The 14,255-nt window shown below is 32.0% G+C and overlaps 1 protein-coding gene across 1 annotated transcript in view; it reads left to right on the forward strand.

Moving 5' to 3' along the window:
- LOC128986362 (nitric oxide synthase, salivary gland) overlaps positions 1–14,255 on the forward strand; it is a 126,414-nt gene that overhangs the window by 90,041 nt on the left and 22,118 nt on the right. The window contains exons 2-3 of the mRNA XM_054406704.1: positions 4,648–4,790; positions 12,859–13,021. Of these exons, the coding sequence (XP_054262679.1) occupies positions 4,648–4,790; positions 12,859–13,021 (306 nt within the window). The remainder of the gene's footprint in view (positions 1–4,647; positions 4,791–12,858; positions 13,022–14,255) is intronic.

The following is a 14,255-nucleotide window of genomic DNA, read 5'->3' on the forward strand; positions in this document are numbered from 1 at the left end:
ATACGGGTTGTCCTGTAATGAGTAAGCCTACTTAATGCTTTGAGTATATCACCAACTGGGATATTCATCTTCTTATTTAAGAAAGCGGAAACTTGTTAGTCAGTTAGTTAGATAGGAATTACTAATGAGAGCAAGGTGTAATTTTAACTTAACATATTATGTGTAGACCTCAAACTGTTTGTTTTGAATCAATAATCATCAATAGTGAAACCTTTTGGCAGTCATTTATCACATTAACAATTATGCTCTTAATCAATTTAGAATATTGATCAAACACTAGTGTTCAACACTTTATCTGATGTTTAGAACATTAGAAAACGATATTTTTTATTTATCCATCAATTTTAAGTGCAACATTTCCAAAGTAATCTAATTTTATGCTATAAAATTTGTATACTATATCCTCGTCCTCTTAATGATGTTTAAATGGTAATGTAAAATTTTTTTAAATGACTCTGTCACGTAGCACTAAGTATTTAACATTTCAAAAATACATTATTGAAACATAACTTGCTATTCCCACTGAACGAGAGGTTAGTTTACCGAATGTTACACGGGTATGACGTAGATGGAGTTCCCCTCTAGATGGCCTTGCGCGGTGGCATGTACTGAACATACAGAGCGATGATAATAAGTGTGATCGATTAGTGTAATCAGTTCTGCTAGTGGGCTCGTCTGTGACGTCACTGGAGCTACACGAGACACTCACCTCTCTACACATATTGGCCACGTCACACGTAGTGCAATATCAACTGAGGAAACCCATTGACTAGGAACAAACCCGTTTCAACCAACGGTTTTACCAGAACTGGTTATCAAGGCTAACATTTTGCTACAGTAGTACTGTGTATTCAAATAGAAGGAAAAAGTGGTAAACATTTTTATATATTTTCTTGTAACTTTTTATTGCTTCATCAATGTAATTTGATTAGTAATTTACAATAAAAATCTGTATTATGATATAACGTATATTCGAGTACAACTGTATTAAATCTTCATTAAATAAATTGTACAAAAATAAAATGGGATCTAGGAATAAAGTAATAATCCTAAGCTACTAGAACTAGGTCCATACACATTTTACCCATACCTTTAAATAGCACGTTGGTTAAATCTTACTTATGTATCAAAAATTCTTTCTAACAAACCACAAAAATTCAAGTTTGCCTTTAATTTTTTAAATCCCTTTTTCCACATGATGCATTTAGTCGTTATTATACATTGAAAACTTCAAAACTGAACCTTTATACAGATATTTCTGAAACCCACAAGACAACATATAACCAGTTGCTTACACTACCAGTAAGGAACCTTCTGAATGTGGACATGCTACACTATTATTTTTTTCTTTACTACTATTATTCTATTCCTACTATTATTATTTTCTACTACTATTATTTCTTCTTTACTATTATTTTTTCAATACATTCTTAAACTATTGCAATCATTGTAATTAAAAACAAATGTTTTTATTATATATATGTTACAGTTTGGTTCGCAAATATTATTCAATTTTAAGTACTAGTAAACTAATTTGGAGTAATTTCTCCACTACTTTTAATTTTTAACTATACTAATATTCCTTACTTTTGTTCTACACACTTTAGGAAGTCTTTTTAACCACATATGTTGGTTAGAAACCACGTAAATCCCAAACTAAGGCGATTCACATTGTGAGAGTCTGACTCACTTTGCCTTGTAATAAGTTCCCCTTCCTGCGGGCATCACATCTCAGTCTTTTCCGATCCTCGTACGCGATTGTGTTGTGATTGTGTTGCGCAGTAACTGGTCAACGCGCTTGCTTGTGTGTGTGTGCGCCCGTGTGTGTGTGTTTGTAACAGTAGTGATAAGCTACAAGAGTGATATAGTGATAGTTTTGAACGTTGTTGGTTGACTTCGGAACAATGATACCTCTGAGGAATCTCCAGTCTGGAGAGACATCCTACGACAGATTATGTAGTAGACAATTACAGGTATATGATTGCTAGATAAATCACAAATTATCTTATAATGATTAGCTTGTAATGGGGTGTGGTATCATAATGGTAGCTTTTACCACAATATTTGTTAGGTTCAAATATTTAGGTTATATTTGTTAAATTAGTAAATGCACAGGGACATTTCACAGGATCGGACGACTTAACTGTTCCACAACAACGAAATGAAATGCCGAGTCTTGAACTACGTACCTTTAACCGGATTTTTACATTCTAAAATAATTCCTGAATAAGATTTTTTTTGTAATATTACTGTTATGAAATTATGTGTATTCAAAATTATTGTTTATGTGATCAAGATTCGGCCTTGAAATAGAATGATGATTGAATAAAGTTATATTTATTTATTACACTTTCCATGTTACACCACGATATTGAATATGTAGCATCAATGATTCAATTGTCAATTAAGTTTGTTGACAAACATTTTGGAAGGAAACTATTTCCTATAACCTTTCGTTCGTTTTCGGTTTTGTAAGTTGATACGCACCATATAAGTCGTGGTTGCAGCTCGTCGTATGATTTTATTTGTCGTTCATCATAATATTCCTATATGTAAACTACAGGTCATTGTTAATTGGCCTGCATGCAGCGGTACAGCTCATACAAGAGGCCGGTAGCGTGGACTGACGCACAATAGACCGTCTCTATAGCACACTGCAGGGCCAAATGAAGTTGGATATTGTACAATTAATGTACAGAAAACTATTTCAAGTCAAGTATTTTTGAACTAGCTATGTTCTGAAAAGGCCTTTGCCTTTCCCTAGTTAGTTTATAATTTGCTAGTTCATTTTGAATGTATGTCATACAACCTAATTCAATAGATGTTTTTATTTTACTTAAAAACTTTTAATACCTTTTTAACTTTTATTGTTAGAGTATTTAAACATTTTTTAAGGTAATTGTTTTATATTTACACTTCATGCTTCATGTCTTATATTCATACAAACTAAGTTTGTATACACCTAATCACATTAGGCTTACTTGATTAGTTTCTTTGGCTTACAGTGTAATTAATTTATAGGTTTATAACTGCTTCTTCACAATAAATACCTATGAGCTATTATAGTAGACTTATATTAATATTACTATAATGTTAATAGCTTATTATTCATTCTCATGCCTATTATGCATTCTGTACTTTCGCTTTGTTTTGCTTGTCAATTTACCTTTATACAGCGAATCATCAAAGTAATAAAAATATACAGTACGTATATCTAGTGAAGCTTTAAAAATTAAAGCTTGAAGACAAGAATGTTATCATCTTAAATTTTGAATAGATTCCATTCAATACTTTTGCTTTCAATATTACTTGGTAGTTAATATAAATGACTCGAACTTAATTAATTTAAGAAACAATATTAAATTTAAACCAATACAGCTAAGTAAATAGGCTTACTATTTGATAACACTTTAAAGTTATTGAGGTTTCTTTTCCTAAGTTTCCCTAAATATTTAATGGGTAACTGGATGTTTGCCTTTGTGTCTGCTTTACCGTAATAAAAAAGAGTAAAATCAAAGTATGGAATTTTGCAGCAGTTTACATGGTGTATTCTTTAAAATATATTTACAAGGAAATTAATTTGGTGTCACCAAGTAAACGTTTTTAATAGTAAGTAAGTGAACACTAAACAAAGATTGAAGGTGAAATAATGGGTATTGTATTGCATATAAATAACTATGCGAAACAAATCGTTCCCCTCGTTGATGTGTAGATAAACAAACCACTTTTTGGCAACACATGTGTAAAAACGAATGCGAAAAGCTGGAATGCCAAAACATGACATATGGTAACCCCCAATGTTGCCCCATACATCAATATAGATCAGACGGATAACTCTAGCCAATGGCGTGGCCTACCCCATACGTTGTCAGGAAACAGGACATATTTTATACTTCTACCTGCGTATTCGTTTGGTTACTATTCTGGAATTATATTTAATTGTTTTGTATTGTATTATTGTGTTTTGAAAGGTCAATTACACAGAATGATTAAATACATAGAAAAATATATGTAATATATAGCCTACATAAAGATACCACCTTTACTTAAAAAATAGCTGAAGGATTAGCAAGGTATACATATGTATACATAGTATACATTTATCTTTAAAGTCTTAATTAACGAATTCAAATGTCTCTACTTGCTTCATTTATGATTATTACTTGATTAATTAATATATTATTGCTTTTGTTGCAGTCTCCAATAAAAGTACACAACATACGTACAGTTTATACTTTTTTTCAACTGTCATGATCATTATTGCAGCCGGATGATTAAAAACGGGTAGGTTTTGTTCCAAGTAACCAAGATAAAGAAATAATTATTGTTAGTGAAAAAGAGTTTCAAACAATGCGTTGTTGTTCACTAGTTTTGTGTTCAAACACAAATGGTTCGGAAACATATTAACTGTATGTATGTATTAGGGGTATCTTCCATCTGTAAAATATGTTAACCTTATATGCGCCGTATTTTTAACCGTATCCGTTAAATATGTCATCTAAGTAGTAAATTGTAAATTTAAGTCGTCTGTATGCCTCATGAAATGTTTGTAACGGTATCTATTACATTGTTTTGTTATTACCATAATATCTGTTATAACTTCAGTATTTCCTTCTACAACCCAAAAATGTTTCCCCTGTGTTACAGAGCGCAGTTTGTACCAAGGAGGCTTGCCTGGGCAGTGTAGTTTATCAACACATCGCCAAGACCACTGGCTCTGCTAGACCCAAGGAGGAGGTGCTATTGCATGCCAAGGACTTCCTGGACCAATACTTCGCCTCAATCAAAAGGTAATTCCTTCATTTATACACGCGTGTTTAAGAAACGAGGTGATTTGAAACTTAGGATATTTTACTCATGCTACGCTAAAAACTGATTTGGGAACAAAGTTATGCCATTGAAAACGTTACATACTCTTGGGAATACTGTAAAAATATGTAATTTTTATTGATAGGGGGTAAACAATTTCCGTTCAGTATTATTTATTACAAATTTTGAAATGTAATTATTTCTTCCGTGACCTGTTGCTACCAGTGGTATATTTTTGTAACCTATGTGGTTTTAAAACTGATATTCAAGTACATAAAAATAAAGATGTTTTATGTTGCAGATAGTACTGTAATTGAGATTTAAAACTTTATCAATTGATCAAAATATGTGAGCAGTGTGTGAAAATATCTTGAAAAATCAAAGAGTAACCTCCTTTCGAGAAGCAACATTTTTGGTTCAATCCTCGAGTTTATTGGTTGATAAAATCTTTTAATACGAATCGTAAGTTGAGTCCCAACAGGCTTTAAAGCTTTTTACAATAGCTCAAGATATCGGATTGCTCTCCACAATAGTCAGCTGATAATTGATATTCAATACGTGATCCGGAACCAATCAGGGACGGGTCAGATTCTGCTCCAGTGGCGTTAGGAATTATGTCCGTCTCGGGAACGATTCAAAGACCAATTATAAAACCATTTCTTTCTCTTTTCATCCGACACCTGTTACACAAAACGTAACAATATATTTCTTGCTAAAGTTACTTAGCCAGAAAGCTACTTTTTTTCAAAACAAACAACATGTTTGCATTGATTATTTAACAACATTTTACATCGATGGCACTCGTTAAATAAGCATTAAAACAAAAAAGGACACTTCAAGTGTATTTTTAGACCCATTCAATTTGTTGATTAGGGATACAAGGCTGAATACGCTGCATCCACAACGACCACTTTATAAACAACACGAGAAAATTCCACCTATGTAAATATGCTGCAATCATAGCTTTGCTTCCATGTTGTTCTTTATACCTCTTGGCCATTCCAGTGAAGAGGCAGCTAAAGTTGTGAGATATATGAACATCGGAGTTGCCGCTCATTTGTTGGCAAAGATCGCAGAGCAAGTTTTAGTCCTATCTTGATCCAGGGCGACTAACATGGAAACTTGTGTGTCTCCCGTCAATGGGCTACTTGTGAAACTATATGGGATCTGTTGGAGATATTTTTGACTATTTTGTTACTAGAAAGGGTTTCAAATTATTTGTAAACACTATAGTTTGCTTTTTAATGTTGTATTAAAAAAAACTTTAAAGTTTTTTTCTTTACTTAGTTTTATACTTCTAAAATACCATTTATCAAGTTTTCAATTTGTTAATAAACAAACGAATATTTTGTAAAATAAGAATATGATAGTAATAAGAATTTTCGCCCCACTACTCTGTATTAATCAACGCATATTTAATCCGGAAAACAGCAGTTCGCCACCAAATGAGATTTAGTTACGTACTGCTGTACGGCACGGAATTTTTACCGACATTGTTTGATTATAGTTAGCATATTTTTACTTAAGAAACAACCTCAGGTATTCCTTAAACACAACTTATAATAAGCGTAATAACATTTATAAACTTGTACATCAAATTTAATAAACATAAAAAATATGTCAATAATAGTAAGTCACCCTATATTGTTACAGATAAATTTAAGTTTAATTGATAAAAAATTCCATCGATTGTTAAACAATTTTGAGACAATGAAACAGTCCACTTACAGGCAAAGCTAATTGTGATTTCTCCTTACGTTTAATTAAACTCTAAATGAATATTACGTCACAAACTGTATCCAGCCCGTACCAGAAACATGTTTGCACCTCAGAAAATTTGTATTTTGAAAATAGTTGGATCAGGGTTAACGTATAACATAGTACATAAAGTACATGTAGTATAACTTACTAACTGTTTTTAATCTATTTAAAACTTTAATACGCTTCAACTTTTTTTATCGGAAACATGCCTTAAGAGTATTTCAAGGCAAAACTACTTGCAGAGAGCCATATCGAGGAATGTCACCAAATACGCAAGTAGTACTTTCTTCATTCCAAATTATTTTTACCTATTGATGTATTGGTATTTGCGTTTTTTATTGGTTAAATTTTCAATCGTGACTTTATTAGTGCACTTATACGTTTAACCAACCAGAACAATTTTATGATCTGTATACATTTATTTTTCAAGTCAATTAAAATTTTTTTTATTTAAATTAATTACTCAAATTTAATGTAAAGAATCGATAAAATTATTTACAAAATGATAGGCATCGTCTGTTACTAACTGTAAGATGGCGTCTAAAATACCAAACCTTTGTTTCAATTGTGTCCAAATATAATTTGGTGCTACTTTATTCCCAATCACAAATGTAATCAATCCGCGTTGTATAAAAAACCCTCCTTACCGTATTAAATAAGGAAGAATTCCAGGATTATAAAATTATAAACAACATAATATCTCCGATAAATCACCTCGCTCCCTAATTCCTTCCTTACAAGAAACATACCTAATGGCTGTTTAGAACATTAATCTTTCTTTAGTGGTTTACAGCTCTGACTTATTCTCTCCTTTACACAATCTTGTTTGTATACGTTTGTGAGAATGGATGGATACAAGAGAGAAAGCCATTCATTGCGAGTAAAGAATTGAGATTCTTGATATAATGGGATAAACTAGTTTAATCACCTGATTTCTAAAAAAGCTTTCTAAGTTTTAAAATGTTTCTCACAGTTTACGTTTTAGACCCATTCATAAGGCAGAGTAACATAGAAATTATATCGTAAATGAAATACAGTACTAACAACTAGCTACTTAAATTATTAGCACTAGTTATTGAAATCTATTTTCAAAATTCTTAAGGTTATCATAGCCTAACATTATATCGATATCACAAAAAAAGTATAATGATTACCAAACGTTTGCAAAAATGTATATAAGGTACAGTCAAATAAATAGTGCAAAAAACTCAATGAAGTAGTCTTTTTAATGGACAGCCTTGATATTAAATTTTCAGATGAAGAGGCCATTTATATACTTGGTACGAATGTCAAATATAGGTTATTTTATTTAGTTCATGCTGTAAATCTGATCGAATGATGTTTGTCGAATATTTACAAACAGATAGACGTTCAGGAAAAATACTACGTGTAATAATATTTCGAACGTCACCGGACGCAATTAATTGATTTCAAATAAACATTATTTGAGTATATGACTTGAAACACAAAGGAAAGAAACAGGGGGTACTTTTAATGGTTAGTACATCTAAGTGGTGTCTAGAGCAAATTCTATTCTTCTTACCCTTCCGCTCTCCTTTGCCCTCATGTCATCACGTGATAACACCGCTCACACTGTTGGAAGACCCAATGTGCTACAACTGTTGTACAACAATGTTATGTGGCCGTCACTGTCCGAGCTATTCTTAACTCGGTACAAGTATATTTAAGCCACCTTATACCAGAGCTAAAAATGCACGGTTGTTCAATAAGCTTAATAAGCTTGTATCCTCTGTACCTTATCTCTCTATGCTTAAACTCATGGTCGTCTGTGAACGTAATATTACCTACTACTGTATAACTGAAAATATCCCGTACAGTAAAATATTTCAAATCCAAGATTTACCTAACAAAAATTGCATTTCAAAATAAAAATTAATTTACAATCTCTGTTCCAACTGTACAAATCCCCTGAAGTAGCATGGCATAGCGTCTTTTGACGAAACTACTCACACAATATTCATCTTACGATTTAACCTGATAGGCACGTTAACAGATATCAAATATATTAGCTCGTAATTTCATGGGACGATTTTGAACGCTTTGTAAGACCCCAAACCTTTGAAGCAGTAATGTATTTTGTGATGGTTGTACAATGGTGTCGATAGCGCCTCATCACCACATTACCGTACCTGCCACCTGCTGTACCTGCCTTATCACTGCTAGATCTGCTGATTGCTACCCTCGTGTTCTATCTGTTCGTCCTTCACTGGAGGATCTAACCTCTAACCCATTCAATCCACTTCAAGAATTATGCATGCAATTTGACAAGATTTGTTGTAGTGAGAAACAACTTGTAAATGTTATGTCAGAGCATGACGCTTCATAGTTAATTTGTGTTGTACTCCTCTACTGTTGCCACTATTTTAAGGTAGAAATAGTAAGGATACCGAAAAGAAGACAGTAAATATGCAGTTATAAAAATAATATCCCGCCGCAGCAAAACTGAAGACTAAGCAATTTCAATGAATTTCAACGTATAATAAATAAACAAGTCATATGTATTCCCCATTTAAATAATATTAGATTTAATTACTAGTACTTAGGTTTGCTGCCATGGGGAAGAGAATAAATGATTATTGTCAGTTGTTAATATTATAGTATGAAAGGGAAAAGTTTTATCACAATATACCCATAAACAAGCAAACTACAACAGTTTTCTTTTCTCCATGAAATAACTTAGAGATTTTTATGTATTTTTTTTCTCCTTACATTTTTATCGCACAACAATGCTTCAATATACAAACTGTTCGTGTTCTAAGCTCTGCACGATGGTTGCAATGAAAATTAGGAATTTCCATGCTTTAAGGGTAAACATTTAAAGAAAACTTAAATTTTGAAACATTTTCTAATTCCGTGACACCCCATTCTACCCAGTAGAGAAATTCACATTTAACCCTTTTAAACGAAGCGTATTTCCCTTACAATGAAACTGAAAATTACTAATTTAAAAATGCTCTTTTATCTGATCTCCACATTATTAATGTTATTATTATCATACAACGTACATAACATTTATGTAATTATTAAACGCGTTTTAAATTTTTTTTAATAAGTGGTCATAAGATACACAAATTATAAAAAAAACCTGAACCTTGAACCAGTTGAGTAACTTGATAACTTCCAAAATATTCTAGCCTTTTAAACTTTTTATTTTAGAAAAATGAATTAGACAAAACTTTAAATTTTGAAAATTATTTAACACTTATGATTTCTTTCTAAGCACACACTTCTGTGGTAAAACTAAACTCATTTCGATATTTAGTATTCTTGATTTCAACGTCACCCTCTCTCCACTTTCAGCCCTCCCTCTCAAACCAGGATCACTTAAACTTCTCTTTGTTAAACCTTCACTCGGAGTTATCTTGATGGAGAACATCCTTTATTGACCGTGACGTCACTGATGGAATTAGTTTAAAACCCATTTACATGTGTTACACGGGATTCAAATGCAAATATGCAGTGTCTTAGTTATTGGAGAGTAATTCAAACATTCTATGTAATATGTACTTACTTTTAAATCTAATGTTTGGAAGGTAAGGTCATTTTACAATGATGTGTGGGTATTGAATGGCTTGTCTTAACTGATCTGGTTGCATAATACAATACTTATTTATCAATTAATATAATTTGTTAACATTTTTGAAACGCTTCTGTAAGCTTAATTCTATTTTTTTTATTACATTACTGGTGGTAAAAATTTTCCCTAGGGTATTATTTTATTAGTGTATTTAAAGTTTTATTGGGATAAGTAATATTGAAATTTGCCATAATATAATGTATGATGAAGTTTTTCTGCCTCTTTTTTCGCCTTTTTTAAAATAGGCAGGAAAATTTGTGGATGTTCAAAGATCTCACTCGATTGGAACTAGGCCGAGTTTGCCTAAGCCCAAAGGGCGTCTGGCCACTTCTACTATAGCCGTTTATTTCTTACCCTACCTAGACTACAATCCGATCTAGGTCGTTGTTTGATCTAGGTCTACTGATTGTATGGTTAGTACTTATTTGCATTGCTTGATTAAATGTAATCGAACTTTTCTGTTGCGTTTCAAAGGCGTGTGCAGACAGTAAACGGTTTTATAAAAATGATTCATAGTTTTTTAATAAAGTTTAGTATTCACACATATCTATATACCAGTCTCATTAGCTTTCAGTGTATAACCAAACAATGGATAAAAAATAGGGAAGTCAATTACAAATGTGTCATTATATGTTACAAGTTACATCAATGATTATTAGATCAATAGTCAAAGGTTTCGTACGATCATACATTATGCGTTTTATAAATTTATGACCATGTAACCACGGTACGCGAAAGGAAAATACTGCAATTTAATAGTTTCCTTAAAAATATTTAATGATAAAAGTTCATATTCCAATATTTACTATTTTAAACATAATTACAATATTTACTATTTTAGTATTTGTATCTGAATGGCGGATCTATAAACAAAATTAAGCATTAAAAATATTTTCAAAACACCCATTACACTTTGGTTGTGTATTTCTACTGTCCAATTGATTTTAACTTATCTAGATTTCTTTGTTTATGATACACTGATAGACTAATTAAATAGTTTTGGCTGTTAGACACGAAACACTGATGTTCCAGTTGTTGCTTCGTATCCAAATTTGATATACGTTTAATGAAAATAATTTATGACAAAACAAATTTTCATTAGGATTTTACAAAAAAAGGAAAAAATAATATCCATCACTCAAGTTAGGCAGTATTGTATCCCTATTAAATGGCATTTAAAACCAAGGCATAACAACTTTCTGAAAACTGTAATATTTATTTTGCATGTCTAACTTGGAGAAATACGCTTACATTACTTGCAAAATACTAATTTTATATTTTAAAAACTAACTCTAAAAACACTAAACGTCTATTTTAGAGTTACTTTCTTATAATCCGACCCTTTTTAAGTCTTAACCGAAGCGTTTAAATTTTGTATCACCTCTCAACTGATAGCTTGACATTTCTTTCAAGTCCACCTCTTTCATCTTTAAACGGTTCCATACATTTTAAAATACTTTTTAGATGTTTCATTGGTAGTTAGAATGATGGTGCTTAATATATTTTAATGTAAATATGTATATACATGCATTTGCACTTACATCACAATGAAAACTCTTAGGTGAAATAAGACGTGCCTTTAATTAATCTGATAAGTTGGAACCATGGTTAAATAATAAAACAAGTTAATCCACTAACCTGAATGGTATGTTACAAATCATATACTTCAATGTGATAGCCCCGAAACTGCAATAATTACTAACCATTTTTTTACAATACCTGTCATGCAGTTTCAAAAGTAAAAATACATTTAAAGTTACATTTTTTGGCTAGATGTTATCGTCAAATAACAGTCCAAGGAATACACGAAATCCACTTGATTAGCTTCGTTGATTTTTAAATACGAAAATACATTCAACACACGACACATACGACCTACATAGACATAAATACTTTTTCCTACAGTTACCTAACAATGTACATGTTCTCTCACTGATTTGAGAAAGCAAAGTGGCCAATTCGCTCATCAGTGAGACAATGTTAACATTGTCTCACTCTAATTACTTTGTCTCACTCCAGATTTTCAACGTGAAGGCACGAAATAGTGAGCGCGTAACATGCAGGCAACGTTGTATGCGCGCGAAATACGTTGGCAGCACTGGCTGTAAATCAGCTGGTCAGCTGTTGTACTGTTGTATTTGTCACTTCACATTAAATGTTATATTAAAAGTTCACTTCTGTGTAAAAATAGGTTATGTTTCTCCACCAATTTATTTGTTTTATGGTAACTGTAGGAAAAGTATAATGTGCAACTCGAGTTCAAAGTACAATTGCCTCACTCGAGAAACCATTCCTCACTCGCCTACGGCTCGTGAGTAAGGATTTCTCTCGAGTGAGTCAATTGCTCACTTTTCTCACTAGTTGCACAAATAACTATTTGTAATATAATAATTTTACACCTATCACAGAAACAGCGTTGCCGGTACTCTGCTCTTCTTGCGATTGTTATTTTTGGAACTGCATGGCAGGTGTTTAAAGAACGAATAGTTATTAAAATACTAACGGTGAATATGGCAGAACTTTAGAATTAAATATCAACGATTCTGATGACAAAAGCAGCCAATGTTATGAGGAGATCAGTTGAGCGCATAAACTTCATTTTAAGGGTTATGTGATTCAAGGGTTTTCTGACATTGGTAAACCTTAAAGTTGTATAGCCTAAACAACGTATCTATCACTCTGTTTTCCAGGGCTAACAGTCAGGCTCATGATGTCCGGTGGAAGCAGGTAGAATCGGAAGTTATGTCTACTGGAAGCTACCAGCTAACAGAAACAGAACTAGTGTACGGAGCAAAGCTGGCCTGGAGAAACGCAGCTAGATGTATAGGAAGAATACAGTGGTCCAAACTGCAGGTACAGTATACAGTAGTACCTTAATAACTGTTAGATTAGTAGTTTAAATTTATTCCTATTTTCAAATTATCATTATTGTATTGTATTTTCAAAGTAACCTATGATAGTATATCCTTTGCTAAAGTTAATAGATGCATTAATTAAAAAGTCTTTATTTCGAGCGGGGTTTGACTTAAAAAGTTTATTTATAAAACTATTCAAATACATTATATTCCATATATATGAATTCGTTTGTATAAAATAATTACAGAAAAGTCCAATAAAAACAGTAATATAAAAAAAAATAGTATGCCACTGTTTCATGCTATTAAAACATTATTTACTGTTTTAGGTGTTTTCAGTTGCCATGCTTTTTGGTAATAAGTAATGTATTGGTCGTTACATTATTTTCAAACATTCGTCAGTGCAACTAACACATCGTAATAAGTAGCTTAATAAGTCGTTACCCCTTATATGTATTATAATAACATTTTTTTAAAAGGTTAAGCTACATAACTGAATGTTGCTTCTACAATAAATGGTTAATATGTAACTATGTCAAACAGTAAATTTAAATAACCAAATATTTCCTTCCGCTTCCTCTGACCGTTACAACCTCAAGACATCCCCAACAAGCTCAATAATAATACGAGTCAAAACTTTTCTTCGCTAGTATATTATAATGAAATTTAATGAATTTAAATATTGGAAATAATACACTTAGTAGTTCGTAATTTGGCCAAACAAGAAGATAACAATTTCCACAAGATATACTGTATATACTGTATAACTAAGTACTGCATACAGAAAAACTTTGGTGCACTATCTACCTAATCGATTTTAATGAAATTTTTTACTGATGCTCATTGTAGATTTTGGTACTCATACTATATTAAAATACATAAATCTACTCACTAATGTACTATTTTATTCGTTTAGCCTGTGGCAGTTTCTTAACTATAATTGTTTTTACGTTGGTGCAAGAGTACACCAGTAACCAGCAATATTATTGAAGTATCCGTGGGAAATAATTACAATTATGCAAACAGTCTGATATCACAATCTAACAGAGCCGGGATTCATTCAGATGGAGATCGTGGTCTGTTTACTTTTAATCCGACGAGGTTTAACGAGGAATTTTAGGGGGAAAATCAGATTAAGGCTCGCCGATTGCTCTCGTAATCGGAGGTTCATTCAATTTATGAATTCCATTCGGTCTGCGATAATCTTGTTTGCCTTGTTAAACACTCTCTGC

Source organism: Macrosteles quadrilineatus, unplaced genomic scaffold, assembly GCF_028750875.1.
Source record: "Macrosteles quadrilineatus isolate MER2022 unplaced genomic scaffold, UCM_ALF_1.0 Scaffold_2__2_contigs__length_208266976, whole genome shotgun sequence".
Lineage (NCBI taxonomy): Eukaryota > Metazoa > Arthropoda > Insecta > Hemiptera > Cicadellidae > Macrosteles > Macrosteles quadrilineatus.